The sequence below is a fragment of the Phasianus colchicus genome, chromosome 2 (assembly GCF_987193195.1).
Source record: "Phasianus colchicus chromosome 2, bPhaCol1.hap1.1, whole genome shotgun sequence".
Classification (NCBI taxonomy): Eukaryota; Metazoa; Chordata; class Aves; order Galliformes; family Phasianidae; genus Phasianus; species Phasianus colchicus.
The window spans coordinates 3,666,899-3,688,890 of NC_143437.1; the positions used below are offsets into that span (position 1 = coordinate 3,666,899).

The following is a 21,992-nucleotide window of genomic DNA, read 5'->3' on the forward strand; positions in this document are numbered from 1 at the left end:
GTGTATATATCTTACTAATTTGCAGGGAAGATGCCATTTTGAGGAAAGGTAGTAAGCTTTTCTTTCCTTACTTTTATGACGATCTTTTGTCTTCTGTTTTGGTTCAGAACTAAGTAAACTCACAAAAGTTTGGCAGAATCTACTTAACTGAGACAAAAAAATGTTTGTTTCGCATACTGTTTGGTGGTACTGCTTCAAGATCTCTGTCTTTGCAAGTTGCAGCCTTGCTGTGGTAGGTGGCTTCCACCTGAAGCAGGTGTGACGTCTACAGAACTTGTTTTCTTTGGTTTTAAATTGATTACAAAAGTAGATAGAAACTCTGTCTCAGTGTTTTTAGTTAAGACCATGACTCATGATGTGCTGATAGCTGGAAAATTACCACCTTGAAGCTTCCAGACAATTGAGTATTATTATATTCAAAGATATTCTGTCTTATTAGGTTATGGTCTTTGGTTTCTTTCATGTTTTCAGGTCTACGTGCACACATGGGTGCCAGTTGTACTGATTAGTTCTGTGTTCAGAAAGTGCCCAAATGGCACAAAATGTTTCAAGTGTTTGGGCTTGTTTGAAATCATCTCTGCACTTCCAATTGTGAGAAGCTGCTTTGAATGGGATTAATTGTGTGTGCACTTTGTCAGTCTGCTATTGATTTGAAGAGCTTTTCAAAGAGCAGGCAGTTGCACAGAATTATAATTGATGTAGTTCTACCTGCCAGCTCATGATTCAAGATAGCATTTAGGAATTCAGATTGCAAAACGATATTTAGTTTTATGTTTGTCTATATTTGATGTCTGTAGATAACTGTTCTTTTGGAGGACGTTTTAAAAGGTTACTGCTGTGTTTCAGGTATTTCTCAGCGAGGTAATAATTATGGTGTTGGTCGAGGACGTGGAATGCAAAAGAAATTGAAGCGTAAGGATCGTGGAAGAGGAAGAGGGGGCAATAAAGGATCTGATGGCTTTCATGAGGTATGTGGAATTAAAGTGAAATTTCTTATACAGTTATTTCAAATGACTGGATGACTTGCTTTAACAGAAGTGTGTTGATAGCTACTTGTTTTTTCGCTTGTTCTCTTCTCTAGAAAAGTTAAATCCCTTTACTTGAATTTTCCTGCACTAGATGTAAAAAGTACAGTTGAGAACTTAAGCTAATAGATCATTTTCTTGGAAATAATAAAAAAAATAGAATATCATTTATGAGCTTTGGTTATGAATGGCATATTGACTTAACTTTCTGAAAGGTGACATTTTGCTACTACTGATTCAGCAAAAAAAAAAAAAAAAAAGGCTACCTTCACAGCTTTTGCCAGTTTTTATTCTGATTCATGAAGGATTCTTCTTCCTTCCATAGCTAATTGTGGAAAAGGAGAAATACATACCTTGGTTTTCATTTAGATGAGACTCCTCTGATGGAGAACCAAATCCCTGGAACTCTCAGCTGGAGGATTTCAGCCTTTCTTGAGCTGCTTCAAGTGTTTTGAGGTGTTACATGGTCACTGGTTTTCAGTGCCCCCAGAAAGACTTGGGACATTGTTTTCATGTAATATCTGAGTTCATCTTGAAGGGGATCGGGTATTAGATTCAAAACTTTGATTGAAAGAAACAGCTGAGATTTCTTCAAATTTAATGCATTCGGAATAGAGAGCGGATCTTAACTGATCTAACTTGAAGATGTCTGCTTCTGAATGTCACTAAATCCATGAATCATTCTTAGTGTTAATGTTTTGTGACTGTGTAATTTGCCACTGCGAACTGATGTTCACATTTGCAGTCCAGTTACAGTGGAGAAGCATATCTGTTCCATTCACTGGTCAGATCCCTGCCCATTTTTGTGGAAGTCTGCCATTGGAAGGGTCTGATTCCCCTCCATCCCCTCCAGGTCAATAGATGACTACCTTGTGTTGCAAAAAAGGCATAAAAATCACATGAGAAGGGAGCAGAGGGGATGGATTGGCTAAATACAGTGTTATGGCTAAGGAGGTAGACTAGAGATCTGATTGTTCAGCTTCTGCCTGGTACAGGCAATACTTCATATTCAGTTAAAAATTTGTTAAACTACTAAAAATAGTAAATTAACTCGTTTGAATGTAACACCATGGTAACCTGGTTAATAAGGATTTGATAACGATGGACTTGTGAAGAAACTGTGAAGGTAAACAGGTTGACAATTCAGAATCTCCTCAGCAACAAGAGGAATGCTAGCAGGTCATGCAGCACCTGAGCTGCTCTTCCATCCTCTTTGCTTGCTCTCTTCCCAGAAGTGCTGGTGAGTTGTCAGTAGCACTTACATGCCCAAAGTCTTCCCACTCATCACATGGGGGAGCAACTCTGTTGCAAAGTGTCATGCAGTTTGGATCCAGAAGGGCAGAGGAAGGTGAAAACTGAGGGCACACAGTGCTGGAACAGGATGTCTGGAACAAGGTGTCATCTTTCTGGTATCTGTCTGTAGGATAGAAATGCCAGCTATTAATCAATGTGCTTACCAAATGGACTAATGAAGATTAAAGGCTGACTTGTGGTGTGCCAACAGGCAGCAAACACTGCATGATTTGAGGAAAAAAAATGGGAAATATTGCATTTGGGCTGTTGTGCAACTGAAAGTTACTTATTTGACATAAGTATCACCATGGTGATAGGTCACAGAAGTGGTCCCCAAAGCCTATGTGCAGAGGTGCTTTGAGTCAGGAGACACTTAATTGGTAGCCATGAGTCAGCCCTGCTTTTTAGCACTTCCAAATGAAGTATGAGATGTTCTGTCCATTCACTGAACTTCCTTACATCTGTTGTATTGTAAGAAATTTCTGATCTGATTATATTTGCAAAAGAGTGTAAAACTCAGTATTAAAGCAGCTAGGAAAAGGTATGTGTGTGTTTACCTTTACTTTCAGCTGTAGGTGTAGTATTAAGAACGTAATCTTGGTGTAGTCAGTCACATTTTTGAGTAACTGCTGCACCAAATATGCTCTTAACTTTTTTTGCAGCTTCACTAAATAAGTAAACATCAGCAGAATGTTCATTTTTCTTACAGGATGGCAAACCAGTGAAGAAATGGGTTAATATGAGTCAGGAATTCATAAATCAGCACACAGTGGAACACAAAGGCAAACAAATTTGTAAATATTTCCTTGAAGGGAGATGTATTAAGGTAAATGTGCACCGTGTCTTGTCACACTTTTTTGGTGTGAGGGAGGGGAGAAGATGCACTGTTCTTTTTTTTACTTCAGCTGATGCAAGGAAAACTCGTAGGTTGAAGCTGTGTTTTGACTTCTTCTGTTTTACATATTTATAGATAAATGCTAACAGAAGTGCTTGTGAAAAAATATCCCCTCTGTTACACGCTTAGAATTATGACTGATTCTAACAATGATTGTGTTTGTTTGCTAATATATGCAGCAAAAATGTCTGTGATAGTATTATAAATTTACACTGACAGTGTCCAATATGTCCAATTATATAACAAGTTTAGCAAGTATGGAATCTGTAGATAGTCAATGATTGATTTCTGAATGTATTAGATTATTTCTGTGTTCTGTGCTACCAGTAATTTTGAATCAGTGAAGAAATTGCTTAATTGTGCTGAATTATTTCTCTCTGTAAAAAGTGAGATTGTAGTAATAGTTCCCTTACCAAAGAACTGAAGTCATCTTCCTTCAGCCAGCAAGTGGAAGGCAACAGAAAGAAGAGAATCCTATTCAGAGCAGTCAGCTGTCAAGCAAAATCCCTAGCAAGACAGTCTGTTATTGCATTAGAACTTTGCTATTGCTTCATTTTGAAGCTAATGCTGCTGTGAAGTTGAATCCTGTGCTGTCAGAATAGTTCAGTCAGTTACAAATCACACTCCGTGCTTCTCAAATAAGTGAGTGTGCCATTTATATCTAATTTTTCTGTGCATTTCACGATGGAACATTTTCTGTTGCTTATTTGCATTGTGAAATTAAGGATGAAAATCAGTATGCTTTTCTCCCCTACTGAAGGGCCAAATGAAATGAACACGTTTTGCTGGCATTATGTATTTTAGTATGTTGTGCTCAGTGAGATGAGTATTTGCTGCCACCTTCAGTTCTAAGACAAGTAGTTGAAATAACTTTGTGTATTTTTCTTGAAAATAATTAAAAGAATGTACAAAAAAAAAACTTCTCCAGCAGATTAACCCTAATGTGCCAGGGTTGGCAGCTTGATGTCCTACATGGAAGAGTAAAATACTTTGCTTACTGGACTTCATAATTATCTCTATTTGTTGTTAAAACAGAGTCAGATTTACTGATTAAGTGCACTGTTGTTTATATGTGAAATAACTTTGAGGTATTGGTTTAAATGTCTTTCCTGTTCCCATCTTGTAATTAGCATTAAAAAGACAACTGTTATAGTCAGATCAGCTTTTTTTTCTGTAACCATCAAATGTGTTCTTCAGAACCCAGATTCAGCAATTGTTTCTCTGTGTCATACTTCTCCTGATCAGATTTTTTTTTAGGTGCATACTTACAATATAATCCTGTGCTAGCAATTATAAAAAGTTTAAATTCAGCAAAGGAGAAAGCTTTCCTTGAGATGTGAAATTGAACTACTCAGCATTTTGGACTGATAACGTGTTTCTCTTCTTATTTATAGGGAGAGCAGTGTAAATTTGATCATGATGCAGAGATAGAGAAGAAAAAGGAAATCTGCAAGTTTTACATACAGGGTTATTGCACCAAAGGAGAGAACTGCATTTATTTGCACAATATCCTTTAAAAAAATACTTGAACTCAACCAACTGTTCATATTTACTCCTAATTCACATAAATGATTTTAGAGAGTGGCTGTTTCTCTTCTTAAAAGTCTATACCAATTTCTATGTAGATTTACTAGGGAAAAATAATTTCTTTGCTCAAATGGGATGTGTTTATCCATATATTTTATATACCCTTATAGCTGTGTATTTTTTAATCTCTGCTGTGTTCTAGCTTTATTTATTCTTTTTAATCATAGTCAAGTCAAAAACAATGTTAAGGTGACAGTAAGCTATTAGTAGAATGACAAATGACACTAAAAGGTAAGTTGGTTGTTAGCTTTCAAAATTATTAAGACACTGTTTTGAAAGGATTAAGTATTCCTGTAGAACTGAAGAATTGACAGCTGAGTTTCATACATGTGTCACAGTGCAAACTGATGCCTTTGTTGTGAGTCCTTAACATATTGCTTACATGAATTCCCTTGCAAGTTTTACCATACAGGAGCAAAATGTTATCAAGGAGATAAGTGCAAATTTTCTCATGCACCCCTGACTGCAGAAACAAAAGAGCTGCTGGATAAGGTGAGCAGTTTGCAGTCTGTAAACATGAGCTTTGTTCCCAAAAAGAATGGGGGATAGTCCTGGAAATTTCCAGGGGGTTCTGGGGAAATGCTGTACAAAAACAATGTTAAAACTTCCCTGTTGCTGTTTAGCACTGCAAGTCTGTCGCATACAACAAATTCCCCCTTGCCACCAGTTATTTTTCTGTTGTGTTAGACTTGTTTAATTTCACAGCTTTTTTTTTTGTAATCATAATTTTTTTTTACTCCCTTTCTGCACTCTGTAACAAGGAGTGTGACTTTTATGTTGCCTATCTTTACCTACCCAGAGGTTAGATCTCATCTGGGTGGAGAAAGGAATGAGATGCCTCTTTTGCATGATTCAAGAAATACTGACCTTTGTGCTAAGTTGTTACTTAAACAGTTACTATATAATGGTCTTATCAGAAAGGTGATGCAAATTTAACACTAAAAAGTATGATGAGTTCTAAAATAAGTCATTTATGTCACTTAAAGTGACCCTAAGAGAGAAATGGACTTCCGTACAGTTGTCCACTGGTGACTGTAAACTTACAAACTGCCGTATTACTTTGTTGTAGGTTTTGAATAATGAGGAGGAACCACAAAATGAAGATGAGAAGGAACTGGAGGAGCTCAGAAAGCGTGGCATAGTTCCTCTCCCTAAGCCACCACCGGGTGTTGGACTGCTGCCCACCCCAGCTGAGCAATATCCATTTTCTGAGTCCGATATAGAGAATTATCAAGATCCATCAGGAGATTATAAGAAAATACCATCTCTCTTTGAAATTGTTGTGAAGCCCACTGTGGATTTAGCACACAAAATTGGAAAAAAGTAGGTTTTTGCATTTTCTGTAGAATTCTCCTTAGGATGTGGCTACATAAATGCATGAAGTACTCTTTATTTCCATCAGAACTGTATACTCGTGAGTGCATTGCTAAGTTAATTATCTGTTAAACACAGGCTATCAGTTATTTACTTAATGCTCTCCTTGAAAGGATTACTTACTGAGCCTTGACCTGTCAGAAAGCTACTCCTTTGGCTCTTGTTTTGACTCTGTGCCTGCCTTGTCTGTCTCAGTCTGCAAGCTGAGCAAAGTTCAGTCTCCCAGTTCAGTCTCCTCCTAAAATCTTTATATGTTTAGGTCTTGACCAAAGACTTACTGAGATCCAGTGAGTGTGCACAGACATCTGTAAGAGTGGAGAGAGGAGATATCTAGTAGACTGTTGATCATTATAGGTGCAGAATTTGATTCATTTTTTTTTTTTTTTGCTTACAGGCCACCAACCTTCTATAACAGCTCATCACCACCTAGACCACCATTTCAGGGAAATGATCCGCATTCCCAGCATATGTATAACCCAGGTTCAAGCCCAGGGCCAGGACCTGGCATGCCACAAGGACATAATGGACCACCAATGCACCCAGGTTCTCCTGGACATCATCCATGTGGAGGGCCTCAAGGAATGCCACAGAGTCCTCCTATGCAGGGTGTCCCACCAGGCTTTCTAGGACCGCAGAACCAGAGCGGCATGCCTATGCAAGGACAGCAAGGTGGTCCTCCTCTGACACCACCAGGTCTTGGTGGATCTTACAATGCCCCTGGAGTTCAAGGACATATGGTGAATATGCCAAGAGATAATCATTGTCCTCCGGGGCCGCAGTACCAGCAGATGCCTGGTGAACGACAGCCGAATATGAATTATGAGCCTATTCAGAACCCAGCTGATTTTTATGACAATTACTATTCTCATCAAGCTGTACATAACTTCCAGCCAGCTAATAACTCTGGTGGTAAGGACATTTAAGAATTGTTCTTCTTTGATGTGGTGGTTTGTAGCAGTATAGCTTTGAATCATCATGGCTTCAATGCTGAGCAGTGGAAAGAATTGTAGAGAGCCACACCTCCTTTAAAATCTTCACCATATATTTATTTTCAGCTGATGCCTTCCAGTCATGCAATACATCCCATTAATTTTGCTTTATTGTGTTTTAACTGCTCTGCTGTGAAAGCCTGCGCAGAGTAGTTGCTGACTGCTTTGTTTTTTATACTGCAGATGGAACGTGGCATGGAGAATTTACAGATCACCAGGCTCACCTTATGGCTCAAGAATCTCATCAAGGTGGAAGCGAGTCAGACTGCATGGGTGGTCATATGGGCCATAAACCAGCCATTAATGTACCAGACTTTCTTCCAGCAATGCAGAAAGCCTTGTATGTAAGGCTTAGTCAGAAGCATCAGAGAGATGGAGACTCTGTCAGCAGCCAGGGTCAAAGGACAATGAGCAAAGAAGAAGGTAGAGTTAATTTTGTTCATGTTCAAAATTTATTTACTGACTATGTTATTCTGGAACAAATCTCTTGATTTGAATTTTCATCATGTTACCATTTGTTGTTACTGTGAGTGGACAAGTACCAAGTCAGTATTTTCGAGTCGATTTGCTTTTCTTACCAGCTCATTCTAGACTGCATTCTGAACTAGTTCTAGACTGGTTCTGAACTGAATGCTTCTCAGTAACTAGTCCTTCCATTTAGAGGTCTTTCAGAAGGGAAATGGTCCTCCTAGCTGCCTCCTTGTGGTTATGTCGTGTTACTACCTGGTAGTGAGTATTTTGTGATGCAGCTAGCACTGATCAAACTCTGCATTAGGCTGTGCATTAGGTAATGCATTCCTGTGCATTAGGAATTGCTGATGTTGGTGGGTTTCGTCTTCATTTCTCATTTTACTGAGCCAGAATAGACCACTCATCTTCTGTGAGTATGCAGGTTTAGATTACAGATGAGAGCATGCAGCTGTGTGTTTAGCTATATTACTCTCCAGTAAATTTGAGAAGATGATGGTTGAGAATTTATTTAACCTTTAAATATTCATATTTCCCCCCATTCTGAATCTTGACCTCTCCCCTAAATCTTCTAATTTGGATTGTAACGAAGCAGCAAATTCCACATTTGTAATGTATCTGTTTTTAAGATGACTGTAAGGCACTGTTGTACTTTTTTGTTTTTTTCACATCCCATTTTCATCTAGACTCTTACTGTTAGAAATAATTGTTTGGAGGTAGGCTATTGTCTTAGTTTCAACTGGGATGGAATTATTTACTTCAAAGTGTCTGGCATGATGCTGTATTTTGATTGTAGGAGAAAAACAATGTTGATAACACACTGTTGTTTGTAGCTGCTGCTAAGCAGTGTTGCACAGAGCCAAGGCCATTTGCAGCAAAGAGCCCAAGGAGCTGGAAGGGGGCAGAAATAGGACAGCTGACTTAAACTGGCCAAAGGGATGTTCTGTACTGTGTGGCATCATGCAGAAGGAGTTTTGAAGGGGGAAGGAATAAGTGAAGGACTGGGTGGTGCTTGGCCACCTGCTGGGTTAAACCACAGCAGTTATTTAGCCAGATTAACATGGAGAGAGAAATGTGGAGAGAATGCAGCAGAGTTTGGGAGAATCTGAGCTAACTTGATTTTTTTTGTTATTTCAGTTCTTCATTTAAATTATTTTTTGTCATATTGCAGTTGTTTTAATACAGTGAATGAGAACTTGATACCGGATATTATTACTCCATTCCTTTTCACTGAGAAGTTATCCCTTTATGTGAGTAAGCATGTTGTTTTATTCCCTCGTGACCATTTGTTTCCGTAATCTTTTTTTCTCAGATGACAATGTCAACTGGTACTCCAGCAGTGAAGAGGAAGAGGGGAACAGTGTTAAATCAATACTGAAAACACTGAAGAAACAGAGTGAAAACTTTAGGAATCAGCAACAGCATTCCACAGAGCAGCACATGCTTGGTATTCCTACTGATCCCAGGCTGGCAAAAGATAAAGGTGCAGGGCCTCAGGCTGCTGACCCAAGGCTTAGGGCCTCGCCAAGATCAAACCCCAGAAAGCCATCGGAATCCGCAGCCTTGGACCCCAGGCTGAGAGATCCCAGGATGCATAAAGTCAGCGATGGTGGGCATGCCAGCTCGTCTCTTGTGGGAGCAAAGTTAGATTTACACCACCCTCACACGGGTGTGAAAGTCAAGCAAAAAGGGATGGATGATGATGAAGAGGATTCAGAAAGAGAACTGAGAGAACGGGCTTTTCTGATTCCGTTGGAACCTTTGCCTGGTGTAACATTAAGGGATCCCCGATCTCAGCTTAGGCAGTTCAGCCACATTAAAATGGATGTTACCCTGATGAAACCAAACTTTGCTAAGCATATTGTATGGGCGCCCGAAGACTTGCTCCCGATACCTTTGCCTAAGCCTGACCCCGTCTCTTCAATTAATTTACCTCTTCCTCCACTCATAGCTGACCAGAGGCTTAATAAACTGAGGAATCTGAAAAACGATCCCCATCCAAATGCAATGCCAGCTGACCCGAGACTAGCCGCAAAAGCAAAAAATAACTTAGTGGGCAGGAGTGGCTACTTGGATCAGTCTGTGGATTCTCATGCCAGTAGCTCCAGCAAGTTAGGAGATCCTCGATTACAAAAGAACGTTGACCCCAGGCTCCACAGACTGTCTAACACAGATACGTATCATGGAGTCGCAAAGGAGTCGCACCCTTCAAAGTTTGACCCCCGCCTCGCCAGATCCGCTGCCAGTTCATCACAGCCCTCAGAAGCTGCCACTGCTAAGCCTGACCCAGATGCTCTGCCTCCGTACGCGCCCAAGCTGTCGGCGAGCGGCGTCAGGCTGGGGACTTCGGGCTCCTTACTGAGCGGTATTAGTTTGTATGATCCCCGAGATCACAGCTCGTCGTCGGACGCAGCTCCAGCCAGCTCCGGGGAGAACGGAGAGAACCAGAAAAAAAGTATTTTGAAAAATTCTGCTAAAAACGAACCCAGCCTCTCAGAAGACGTGTCGCTGCCCAAGCCTGCCTCCAACGTAGAAAAAAATCCCGAAGCGTCAGCAGAAGCTACTTCAGATAAAGCAAACAGCAACAGTAAATCTCAGGCTAAACACTCCAGCGCTGCACCTGCAGTGCATAATCTTCCTATCCAGGCTTTATCGGGGCTGATCAGACCGCAGTACAGTGATCCGAGGCAGGTGAGACAGCCTGGACAGGTCGCTCAGACACAGGATAATGATCCGAACGGGGAGTCAGATGATAAGTCCTTAAAAGATGTTTTCAAGACTTTCGATCCGACCGCTTCACCATTTTGTTAGCAGTTGATTTTAAGTCTTTTTACTGTTGTGAATATTGCAGTTTTCTGCTGTTTTGTAACTGGTTTACCTCTTTGCTTTATTTATTTTTAAATTATAATTATCAACACTTTTCAGCTGCTAATCTCAGAACCACATGCAGTTATACAGTACGCTATAGTGTTTGCAAAGCTGTGGTATTTTCTATATAATACTTTTCCAATTTCAGGGAGACTAATAATTGACATGTAGGAAACAAACAAACAAACAACATGTATCGTGTTAGAGCTGATAAAAGCACTTTCATTGTAAATAAGTCATTAAGAAAGTCTGAAGACCTGTATATGTGTGAGCTGTCTCTTTCATAAACAACATTTAGATATGATTGCCACATTTGTATGATTGTATAGATACAAGCAATATTATGTACATTACTGTGAGAGACACTGTTTGACAAGGATTGTCCGACGCATCAAGCCAAACCGACTAACTTAAGTATACAGAAATGATTTAAAAGGAAAATGTTGATCCTCCTTTTCCGATCAGTCAACGTCAGACATTGGTTTTTATTCACGCAGTCAATATTCTTAGTGTAAAAGAGACCTATATCGCATATTGAGGAGTAAAAATGTCATATCTTTTAAAAGTATTTTATTCTATGCTGTATATAGAAGAAATTGTGAAGTACTTAACTAGAAGAAAGTTACTGTTAAAAGTGGAGAATACCTAAGTTGTCTAATACAAAAAAGGTTTTTATTTAATTTTTTCACACATACACAATTCTGATTAGTGCTATAAGTTACATTGTGGTGTTCATGTATTTCAATGTATTTTTGTATTCAGCCGCTTAATTTGTATTGCTTTTTTTGTATTGATGTAACTGCAGTACTTGTATTCATTGTGTCTTTACAACATTTTTAACAAAAAAATTAAAAAGGGTACAGTTAAAGTCTGGTAATGACTGTGGTGTTGACGTGCTGCCAGCTAGCTCAGGCTTGGAGGAACAGCAGAGAGGGTGTGTGAAGGACACAAGTGATGAAGCCTGGCTTTGCACCACTCACCAGTCGGATGGTGGTGGGTTTTTAAGCTGACCTCGTGTTGAATCCGAATGGAGTTTGCTGGCTGAGTGGTCCTGAGATCAGACTTCTGCGTTGTCCTCTGACTACGATTATCATCACTGCTATGAGAAATGTCATGCATGTTCTTTAATTTTCAAAGATGTTGCATGCTGAGAGCACAACTGTCCTCAAAGCCTCTCTCGTTTTGCCTTTTGGGTTGCTTTTTATATAGAGGAAATGTAGTTATTCCTAGCTAGCTACATTTAAAATAAAATTTTGCAGTCTGCTCAATTGCTATCTGGTTCCCGCCCACTTGGAATGTTTCTTTGCATTAAGCCTCTTCCTTGCTGGACCTTGTCCTCTCTGCGTGTTGGCTGGGTAGTGCTGGTGGCTGGGATGTGATGTGTTGCAAATTTAGTATTGTTGAAGGCAACAGTGGTTTCAGAGCAGTGAAGATACCATCATCAAATTGAACTCTGACTTGTTTTCAGTGTATGGGAAAAATGAGGGTTGAAGGAAAAATGCTGATACCAGGGGCAGAATGTTATGCCTTGCAGTTGAGATAGTTGGAGGATCTCAGGTGGTTTGCTGTTGGTCCAGGTATGGATCCATTTTGGAGTTGCAGATGAAAATGGGTTGTGTTTTGGTAAGGGGACCCAGAATGCTAGTTTCAAACCCAGGAGATCGACTGCCGTGTTAATACCTTTAATATAATGTGGGGCTTCTTTGGGACAAGAAGGGAGGACAAGGTAAGGAGAAAATGTAATCTGGAAGGGGCTGGCTTGTCCTTGCAACTTACTGTCTCCATGTGAAACCTTTCTCCTTCCATCCATCCACGATCCATCTGGGCCTGGCTGCAGCTCTGCGAGGGCGTCCCCAGCTGCAGTGCAAGCATCTGTGGGCTGCTTCCTCTCCTCTGCCTGTGCTTGTTTGTTCATTGCAGATTTCTTCCTTGAGCTCGAGGTTGCTCTGGTGTGCCTGCTGCTGCTGCTCCCTCTTGAAACGTGGTAAGGATTCATTGCTACAGTGCAAGTACTGACCTACCCTGTAAGCCAAGGGGAAGGTGCTGGGGGGTGTCTGAGCCCAGCAGAGGGGCAGGAAGGTGTGTGGGGACAGTCCTGCCAGACTGAGCTCAGGTCTGCTGTGAGAAATGATTGTGTCTTTTGCAGGGAAAGCACTTGCTTCCATCCCTTCCTCCAGCACAGAGCAGCGTTTCCCTCGGACGCTTTCAACTCATTTCTGAGGCTGTGAAGAGCAGTAACAGGAGCAGCCAGTACTGGTGGTCCTGGATGTCCTAGATGCCAATAGTTGCAAGGTGGGTGAGCATCAGCACTGAATGTTTTACTGTGATGGTTTGCCCTGGAATTCTGGAGAAAAGGCTCATTTCAGGCTGTAGGATCTGCTGAGTCAGGGACAGCAGGTGTGACAAAATGCTCCTGCTGGCCCTGGACTACTGAAAGAGTAAAATAATCTCTGCAATTTAGAAAGGCTGAGCATTCCTAGATCAGTGATAAAAAGACTATTAATGAGGTTTCTAGCTTCCATATGTAGCCTTTTAAAATATTTTTCTGCCACAAAGGAAAGAATATGCATCCTTCACAATAAAAAGTTAATTTATTACTGCAAAGTGCAGAATGTTTAATTGCGTGCCTCCTTTGCATTTCAGAAATCAGTCACCCCATTCCTTAGCCCTCCTCATTCAGTTCTTCCTTCAGGGTTTTGTAGTACCGTGGGTCGTGTTACTGTAGAAGAAAAGGTGATGGTTGCTGAAAGTGCCCTTCAACTCTCCTTGGTGGGGTGGTGTCTGTTAGCATCGTGCAATGCTGCTGGATGAAGAGGAGTGTGATAGGGCCCTGAGAAAGACTTCCCAGCTCTGAGGATTTCTGGTGCAGATGAGCAATGCCCTCTGATCCTACCGACCACATCTGCTGCTTCTGCAAGTGTGTTCCTGCATCCTTCTGTTTGCATCTGCAGAGCACAAAAACTGGCACTTCTTGATGCAGTGAAGGTACCTCATGAGAAGGTGTCTTCCATTCATCAGCATTTCAGAAGCCTCACTGCCGCAGAGCCTCAGCTGTCTCACATCTGGAAGGTTGGGCAGCTCATCAGCAACAGAAATCCCTTCCTGTTTCTAGAGGTGGCTGCCCATAATTGCATGTCCTTTAATAGATTTGGGACACTTGGGAGTACCGCCGATGGGAGGTGGACTGTCCTTGCACCATGGCTGTGAGTGTGGGCTCAGCCCTCGCCTGAGTCTTGCGGAGGCCTAATTCATCCCTATCTGAGTTTAAGCATTGCTTGGCTCTGTGCCACAACAGGTTTTTCCTCCACTCGGTGCAAAAAGCAGCTGCTGCTGCTTCTTCAGAGTCAAGAGCAGGCTGTCGCAAGCCCTATTGGAAGGAGACAAATATTTACATGCTTGAATACATTAAAACAAATTATATATGTCAGAACGTAATGATTCTGTACGAGTGATGTGATGTTCCTACTAGTTAATGCTTAAAAAAATTCTTCAAATGCTTAAAAACCTGCTTACAGAGAGAGAAAAATAAGGCTGTCTCGTCAGCTTATTGATAGGTGGGCCCATACATTTTGAAAGGGGAGCAGCTGGGCCATAAAGGACTGTGTAGTCTGGACAGTCAAGATAAAAGAATGGCTCGTTACATCATGCTGCCAGCAGATAACCCAGACAGTACACTTTAAACAGCATAGGTAATGATGTACAGGAGGAGCTTTCCCGTGCTTTTTGCTGATTGTCCATCAACCAAGATTCTAATCAAAACTCTGTCAAAAAGACACGGGGCTCAGCAGAGGTTGTAGGGCTATGTAGGAGATTAAGGCACACAATGAAAAACTGCACCGACGCAGAGTGCAGTTGTATTTGTGCTTGTTTTTGAAGTGCTTTCACATCAAGTCTGCTCTCACAAACTATTTACAATTGGATCAGTCAGCCGTTGCTGGCAGCTGCAAGGCAAGCTCTTGGGAGTTCTGATCAAAGCCCATCTAGAGACAACACGAAGGCTAAGACTGACATGGACTATTTCCAAATAAAGGCCTCCAATGAGGTGCTGCCACTCTCCAAATATGAAATGGGAAATGGACCAGCTAAAGATGACTTAAAAGTTGGTAGCAGTGATAGAGCAGATTCAATGCCTGGAAAAAGTGCGGAGGAGGCTTTGGAAACAAAGCAGAGAGGCATAAAACAGAAACATAGCAGTAGGAATCATGACCCCTAGCTATTGCTGACAGAGGTCCTGCAGCAATAAGAATAAGAGGTCTGCATCTCCATCACCAGATGTGGCTGGAGGAGCTCCCCATAGCACAAGCTCACCTTGCAAAACCTATGCAGTGTTATCAGCATTAACTTACTTTGATGCATGCTGCCTCGGTTGCCTTCAGAACATGTAAAACTGCTTGAATTAGGTTCTGCGCGTTGCTCACGAGCAGCTCAGAAGAGGACTTGCTCTCAGCAGTGACTGCTTTTACCCTTAAAGACACGTTGAAATATTTTACTGGAAGAGCATGGAAGCGTGCAGCTCTCTGCCACCAGGTAGTCCAAAGCCAGAGGCAGTGTCCCCTGCACTGCTGTAGTTTTCCAGGGGAAATGAGGCAGGCAAATGGGAGAAAAGTGCTGCTGGCAGCAGCAAAAAGAGAAGAGCCTGCTGAACCATAACTGAGCTCTAAGCGCTGCACCCAGACCCAACACAGACCTCTGGAGACCACTGTGCACGTCTCTTTGAGACGCAGGGAGACTCCTTGTTACCAGCAACTCACCTGGCCACGATGGTGAGCTGGCTGCTGATGGTGTGGGTCTGCTCTGCAGCACACAGCAGCTCTGCAGAACATCTCTTGTCCAGGCACATCTTTGCAACGATGCGGCCGAACGTAACAAATGCCTGCCCATCAGAAGCTATTTGTCTAGCACAGGCAACGAGCTGCTCCTTGCTCTAAAACAAAATGGAAATGTGATGGGGAGGAGGAAAATAAACATCTTTCCTGTAAGATGGAACATCCAGAAAGGCCAGGTGTATTTTGAAATGAGGAATGGACTAGTCATGAGACTTGCATCTCCTTTCAGGAAAGTAATTCCTGAAATTACTGGGGCAAATGCACCCAGTGCCACCTTTAGTAGGATGGGATAACATGGGTTTTTCAGCAGGCACTGGGCATTTGGGTATCTTCTCTAGAAGGCATCTTTATACTTAGGAAAGTGATGGGGTGGAGGGGGTGAGAAACTCCATACCGTGATGGGACCCTTCTTCTTCAGGAACTGAGTCATGTGAAGCATCCTTGCTGCCATGTCCTTGGTCATCTGAGACATCCTGCTGGCACCTCCCTGCATTCTCTCACTGTCTTTTCTCTCTTGCTTCCCAGGGCTGCTTGCAAAGAAGGTACTGAGAGGACCGTTCCCTTGCTGTCAAGACAACAACTGAACAGTTAAAAGTCTAGAGTATGCAGATGGTATCAATGTTGAGAAGTTCCTGCCTGCATGTTTCTGAAGCAGTTTTTGGTGAGTAAAAGGTGGGATGGCTGTCTGCAACCTTGCTGAGTCTACTCTGCCTTCCTGAACAGTTTTTTTCTCTTCTGTCTTCCCCCACAATGGGATTATTAAGTCCAAATGCCCCATGTCTGGAGCTATCTCCAAACAGGTGGTAACGTTAGTGTAAGTTGGCAGTGCCCATAGTTGAGAAGTGCAATGAAATACTCTTCAACTGCTCTGCAGAGTGATTTGAATCGGGGTCCTGAAGCCTTTCCCAGCTCCTGGCAACTGGCAGCAATTGTGGGAGCAGGGTGGCTGCTACTCCTGAGGAAAGCTCACTGAGAGGTGAGGAGTTGAGCAGAAAGAGTATTTTAGGGAAAGGAAGGGCAGTACAGTTCCCTGCTCCTTAGGAGCAGTGTTTTGGAGATGGATTTATTTGTGCAAAGGTCTCTATCAGGTCAGATATCCAGAGCTCAGTTGCATGGGGCACCCAGCAGCTTGATCTAACAAAGAAATTGGCTCTGCTGTGGGCTGTTGGACTGTTGATTTCCAGGAAATCCCTGCTAACTTCAGTTATTCTCATACTGAACAGCGTTCATCATACTGCACTAAAAGATAATGGGGGAAAAAATTACCGTACCATTTCACGTGCCTCTCTGACAGCTCTGCTTGCTTGTCTACTCCTGCTCAGGCAAGTTTCTGCTGTCTTGGTGGGCCTCAGAGCATCAAGCTCTCGGGCTGGAGAGAGCTTGGCTGTGCTGCTGCACTCTTTTGGAGAGCACTGGTCCCCCACATTTCGCAGGTGTTGTCTCATGAGTTGCAGAACGTGTCCATTGATGCCATGGACAGCCTGAAGCTGCGTGGCAAGGTAGTGTGCTTTAGCTGACCAGTACCAGACAATGCTGTCTAGGTGGAGGTACCTTTTGTCCTGGTGGCTTTGGAAGAGCTGGCTGGCACTGTCCACTGCATCAGATGTGAGGACCAGGAGGTGGTCTGCAACAGAGAGCAGGTCTGCCCATGATTGCAGTTGAGCGGTGGTCTCCAAGACATCTTGGAGGGTGGCTTTGACCCACTGAATGTTGGCAATTAGCTGACCTGCTTTCTCTTTAAAAGCTTTTTGGCTCGTCTCCCTGCACTCTTTGGGGAAGAAAGACAGGGCTGGTCCAACCACATCTCGGATGACTTGTAGGTGTTCGGTGTTGGTCTTCTCCAGGTGGAGCAGTAATGCCTTGGCCTTGAGGGCCAAGTCTCTCTGCAGGAGCTCAAAGCGAATGTACAAGCTGGCAGAGGGCAGCGGAGAGACCAAGAGGATATTGGAAGCATCCAGCAGTGCTTCCATTAGCACCTTTATCTCTTCCCCGAGGGTGAGGATTTCACTGCGGCCGCAGTCTTCAGGGCAAGTGAAGTAAGAGAGCCGGGCAGCTTCCTGCAGCCTCAGGGAGATCTCAGACACAGCAGCCAAGAGGCTCTGCGAACAAAGCTTGTTCTCCATGGTGCTTCTTAGCTCCTTCAGGAACAGGATGTCTCTGCCTATGAACTGATCCACAGCAATCAGGAGCACATGCATGCTGATAGCCCAGTGGACACAACGCAGCTCCAGGCTGGCCTCTCCCAGCTTGCAGGAGTCCTTGAAGGACACTGCTTTCTCAAGTAACGCTTTGGTGTTCATCTGAGCATGTGAAAATTTGGCTTGGACCTGTAGAAAGTTTTCCCAGACATCAGGACAAATGGGATTCTGCTTATTACAGGCCATGCTTGCAATGTCCTCTGCTGTCTGAACTGTTCCTGCTAAACCCATCATGGTTTCATTCAAGGCCCGTTTGCTGCTCATAAAGTCAGCAGCCAAGATAAAACCAAGTACTTGCTGAGACAGACTGTACCAAGAGCCTGCCATGGCTGCCAGGCACTCTTTGGTCTCACAGATGGATTCTGAGAGGGAAAGTGCAGTTTGGAGAAGTCTGCCTTGATGCTGGAGCTGCCCTGGGGCTGTTTCCCTGGCCAAGCTAATAACACATGGTGTCAGTAAGATAATCTTCTGGTACTGCCCCAGCCTCTCCATCTGGGGAGAGGCAGCAACAGGCAGTGCTTCCTTTGCTGCATTGATACAGCAGTTAGAGACTACGAGCAAGGCGGAGCAGGCAGCATTCACAGCTGCTGTATCATGGGCTCTTGTAGCTGCTAGGAGTGCTGTAATGACAGGATGCATTTCTCCTTCCCTTGGAACAATATCTGGGTGTGAGTTACCTGCTTGCGGAGATGGATAACTTAAGACATCTTCTTGCAATTTAGCTTGACTGGTAACGTTTTTTAACCTGGCATAGGATGAGCTGAGTTCAAGCTCCTTTGCAACGTCAGCTCTCCGTATTTGTTCCCGGAGAGGGCTGAGGATATCTGGGTGGTTGGACCCATCCAGCCCATCCTGAATGCAGTGAGCAGTATCCATCAGGCAGCTCACCGTCTTTGAAAAGACATCCCTCATTTGGAGGCAGGAGCATCTCTCCATGCAAAGGGCTGTGGCTGCTTTCAGCTTAAGAATGGACTTGGCCAGCTGCTCAATCCAAACCAGCAAGCCGTTCCTGAAAATGGGGTCTGTTGCTCTATCCACATACCTGGCAACAGCTTCAGTGACCCACTGAGCCCAACTGGTGAGGCTGGTAGCATGCCTAGAGAGCCTTTCGGGGTCCTGACTTTGCAGGGCCTTGTCACACCATTCCTTGTGCTTGGCCATCTCCTGGATGGACAGCTTCAGGAATTCATGCATGCTGACTGTCTCTTCGAAACACTGCAAGAGGCTTTCTGTTGTCCCAGCCCATGCGTGGTACAAGGATTGCAGCTGCTGAGCAGTGCTCGTATGGGCTGGATTTCTGCTCAGTTCTGTGAGCGCTGGAGGGAGACTGGCAAGGAGGCTCTTTAAGTACTCTAAACAGTCTTGGATTTCTCTGGCAGTTTGGGTTTTGGTGCACCTGGCCAGGACAAAGTCTGCTACTCTGAGCATCTGCTGGGCGTGTGCGAAAAAGGTGGCAGTGAGGGGCTGCAGCTTCTTCAGTAATCCTCCCTGCCCCACTGGAAAACACCCTGTACCTGCAAGGATAAAAGCTTCCTCTACTAACTGCCTCAAGGGCTCCTTGGCCTCAGAGAAGGTGTTGAGGATTTGGTGCAGAGTAGCTTTGAGCACAGCCTTGTCGAGGTCCTCCACCTCCTTTCCCATGCTGTGACACTTCTGCAGGCTGCTTTCTCCCCAGCTTGGCCTTGTCTGTCCCTCCTGCTGACTTATGTGGCAGCAAATGTTCTTTCTGAGCCGTAGGAGGACACAGCAACGTTTTACCAGATCCTGCTTCAGATCTGCCCTGCACATCTCTGCTAGAAGCATGCAGTAGAAAACTACTGCTTCCACGTGAGTGCTGAACTCGCTGTCAGAGAGATGCACTGGGTCTGGGTGGTAGAGGAGAGCCAGCAGCCTATGCACATGATGGGAGAAGATCCCGTGTCTGTCCTGAAGCTCCTTGCTGCCCGTGCTGTCAACAAGCAAGGAAACAAGCTCTTGGATGGTCCTCTCCATCAGCTGGAAAGCATCATTTTTGGAGAAGTTGACTTGTTGAGCCCAGGAGCATTTAAGATGGCTGTGCTTGGATTCATGGAGCAAAGGAACGCACTTCTGAAGGAGCTGCAAAGTCTGGGCCAAGCTGGTCCGTCGAGGAGAATCTTGGAGTTCCTCGAGGTGCTGTGCTGTCAGATTGCTCAGCAGAAGCAAAGCCTTGGAAAAGTCTTGGAAAGCAGCCAGCAGTCCTGGCATATCCCCTGTATCCCGCAGCGTGCCCAGGCACTCCAACAGCCAGCTGGCAGCCTGCATTATCCTCCTTGCCCCGGCAGCACCTTCGATCTGAAGGATCTAGCACAGCAGAAAGTACAGTCAGTGTGGCTAAGGTTACGCATCACTGTTGCATCCCTCTGGAAACGATACTGTATCTGCTGCTGGAAAGAAAAGAGGTGTGTTTTGCCCACCAGGTCTGTCCTAGTGAGCACACAGGCAATCCTAGCATTATCAAGGTCGGAAGAGATCAGTAGGATCATCCAGTCCAACCCCAGCTCACCGTGCCCACTGCCCACGTCCCTCAGTGCCACATCCCTGTGGCTCTGGACACCTCCAGGTGACCCCACCACTCCCTGGACAGCTGTGCCACTGCCTCACTGCTCTTTAGGAGAAGAAATTGTTCCTAACAGCCTGAACCTCCCCTGGCACAACGTGAGGCCATCCCCTCTCATTCTATTGAACAAACAACTGTTACTCCAACTCCCCAGCCCGTCCCAGCAGAGGGGCCATCTCTTCCCTCCTCCAGCTGCATCCTCCCCACCACTCCCTTCAGCACCATCCCCTCTGTTACCTTCACAGTCTCTGTTAGGATGCCCTTTGCTGCTGCAGCCAGCACCTCCCTGTGGCTAGGGCTGTCCGGCTGTCCCTGCAGCTGATGGGCTGCCTGCAACATGTGCCTCCCTGCCAGCACAAGGGACTCGGCTGCGAGATGTGTCTCCTCCTGGTACGCCTTGTCACTAGACTGCTTGGCCAATCTGGAAGAAAAGCCACGAGGCTCAGCTCATCCCCATCCCATAAGTACCACCCACCACCCAGCAAAATTACCTTCTTGCAGCAGAAGCGAGTTCATCAGTGGCTTTGGCTAATTTTTCTGCATTCTCCTCTATATTGGGTAAGGTCTGACACATTCCGTCTTCGTGTTCCAGGGCAAGCATTAGATGACAGAGCTCTGCGGCCATGGGGCAAAGGATCCTCTGGATAGCTTTGTTTTCTATCTGTATTCCAAGATCATAGAGATAAAAAGGCTCCATTGTGTCCTGCCTGGAGGAAAGGAAATAAAACCTGGGATGGTTTGGGATCCTTCGCAACGTGTGATGGTGATCGGTTTCAGCAGCAACCTTGGGCTGGAGGAAACCCCCAAAGCAATTGGAGCATTGAGTGCAGCACCAACCTGCAGGAGGGAAGTCGTTGTGCTGCTCAGGCTGTGTGAGTAACCCAGAGCATTCCAGTCTCTTTGTAAGTGGAGCCTGTCTGTGTGCATCCCACTGGTACCCGAGGTGCTGCAGTGCTGACGGCTCAGCTCTTAGCAGCTCCCATTGCAGCTGGTGTTATGTGAGCCTGGGTGGCACAGTGATCACCTGGCCTGGCCCCTTCCCCTCCCTGGCATTGAATTCTGCACCTGCAGAGAGCTCTGGGCGATCCAAAGCCACGTGGGCAAATTAATTATTGAGTGATTAATTCCCGCTGCGGATGCTTTGAAAAACACAGGTCTGAAGGGCAGGTTTTGGAACTGCTGGTCAAAAAAAAGGGGTGTGCTTTTAGCTGGGGAGCTAAAAGCGTGATTTTGTGGCCTTGCAGATCCACTGCCATGTCATCACCCTTAGCACCATGCAGGGCTGTGCTTTGGGCAGGAGGCTGTGTAATCCATGTGTCCCCATGGAACAGCGGTTACAGTGTGATGTGACACCTGGAGCCGGGCACACCAGGAGCTGCCAGTCTGGACACACACAGCCTGGTTCCCCTTGGGGCTTTGGAAGCAGCAGCTGTGGCTCCTGGGCCTTTTGGCAATGGGTGAGCCCCCCCATTGGGGCAGCTCTAACCCCCACTGCATCCCCCAGACCAATAAGCCTGTGTTGCTGTGTTTGCATGCGGCCCAGCGCATCTTGGACAAGCACTGCAGTGATGGTGCTGGCATCCAGCACACCATGAGGATGCTGGTGTGCCAAGCTGCCTTGCCAAGAAGGAGAAATACATCTCTAGTTTGAAGAGGGAGACAGAAAATGGGCAAGCTCGCTGCCTCTTCTGGCTTTTCCTGTATTCGTTCATTGATGGAGGGCAGCTGCAGGGAGACCCTTCTGCTGGGAATCCTTTGGCCCTGCGGGGAAAACCCTACAAAAGGCTCCTCCCTCGTCTTTAGGGTGGGCATCGTGGCCCGGCTGCACCCCGTGCGTCCTGCGAGGAGCATCCACCGCGTGCCTTCTGCGAGGGTGGTTTTGGGACGCATC

At 44.7% G+C, this 21,992-nt stretch overlaps 2 protein-coding genes and 1 long non-coding RNA gene across 4 annotated transcripts in view; 2 read left to right on the forward strand and 1 right to left on the reverse strand.

Moving 5' to 3' along the window:
• Nucleotides 1-11,777, forward strand: part of ZC3H6 (zinc finger CCCH-type containing 6) — a 29,588-nt gene extending 17,811 nt beyond the window's left edge. The window contains exons 5-12 of the mRNA XM_031597824.2: nt 847-968; nt 3,028-3,144; nt 4,608-4,719; nt 5,183-5,292; nt 5,870-6,123; nt 6,569-7,083; nt 7,347-7,586; nt 8,944-11,777. Coding sequence (XP_031453684.1) covers nt 847-968; nt 3,028-3,144; nt 4,608-4,719; nt 5,183-5,292; nt 5,870-6,123; nt 6,569-7,083; nt 7,347-7,586; nt 8,944-10,442 — 2,969 coding nt within the window. The 3' untranslated portion in view covers nt 10,443-11,777. The remainder of the gene's footprint in view (nt 1-846; nt 969-3,027; nt 3,145-4,607; nt 4,720-5,182; nt 5,293-5,869; nt 6,124-6,568; nt 7,084-7,346; nt 7,587-8,943) is intronic.
• Nucleotides 11,778-11,865: 88 nt separating this feature from the next.
• LOC149918821 (uncharacterized) lies at nt 11,866-21,985 on the forward strand. 2 transcript variants are annotated; one of them, XR_016463825.1, is made up of 3 exons: nt 11,866-12,791; nt 15,851-15,986; nt 21,905-21,985. It is a non-coding gene; the product is annotated as an uncharacterized LOC149918821 (long non-coding RNA). The 2 variants fall into 2 exon arrangements; XR_016463826.1 differs by lacking the exon at nt 21,905-21,985 and adding an exon at nt 20,694-20,875.
• LOC149918822 (uncharacterized) lies at nt 12,903-21,060 on the reverse strand. The gene is made up of 7 exons (XM_090134579.1): nt 20,593-21,060; nt 20,339-20,522; nt 16,597-19,845; nt 15,720-15,890; nt 15,251-15,423; nt 14,846-14,963; nt 12,903-13,866 (listed from the first exon to the last, which is right to left on the reverse strand). Exons 1-7 carry the CDS (start codon nt 20,796-20,798, stop codon nt 13,639-13,641), a joined length of 4,329 nt encoding a protein of 1,442 aa, XP_089990705.1. The 5' UTR covers nt 20,799-21,060; the 3' UTR covers nt 12,903-13,638.
• Nucleotides 21,986-21,992: the final 7 nt, after the last annotated feature.

What these genes read in the sequence shown, in the direction of transcription:
- LOC149918822 (XM_090134579.1), bottom strand. Translation starts at nt 20,798, where the DNA reads ATGGAGCCTTTTTATCTCTATGATCTTGGAATACAGATAGAAAACAAA. An exon ending in CAGCTCACCATCGTGGCCAG is followed by an intron (nt 14,964 to 15,250) that starts GTGAGTTGCTGG and finishes CGTGTCTTTAAG; the next exon opens with GGTAAAAGCAGTCACTGCTG. An exon ending in CCGAGGCAGCATGCATCAAA is followed by an intron (nt 13,867 to 14,845) that starts GTAAGTTAATGC and finishes TCCTTCCAATAG; the next exon opens with GGCTTGCGACAGCCTGCTCT.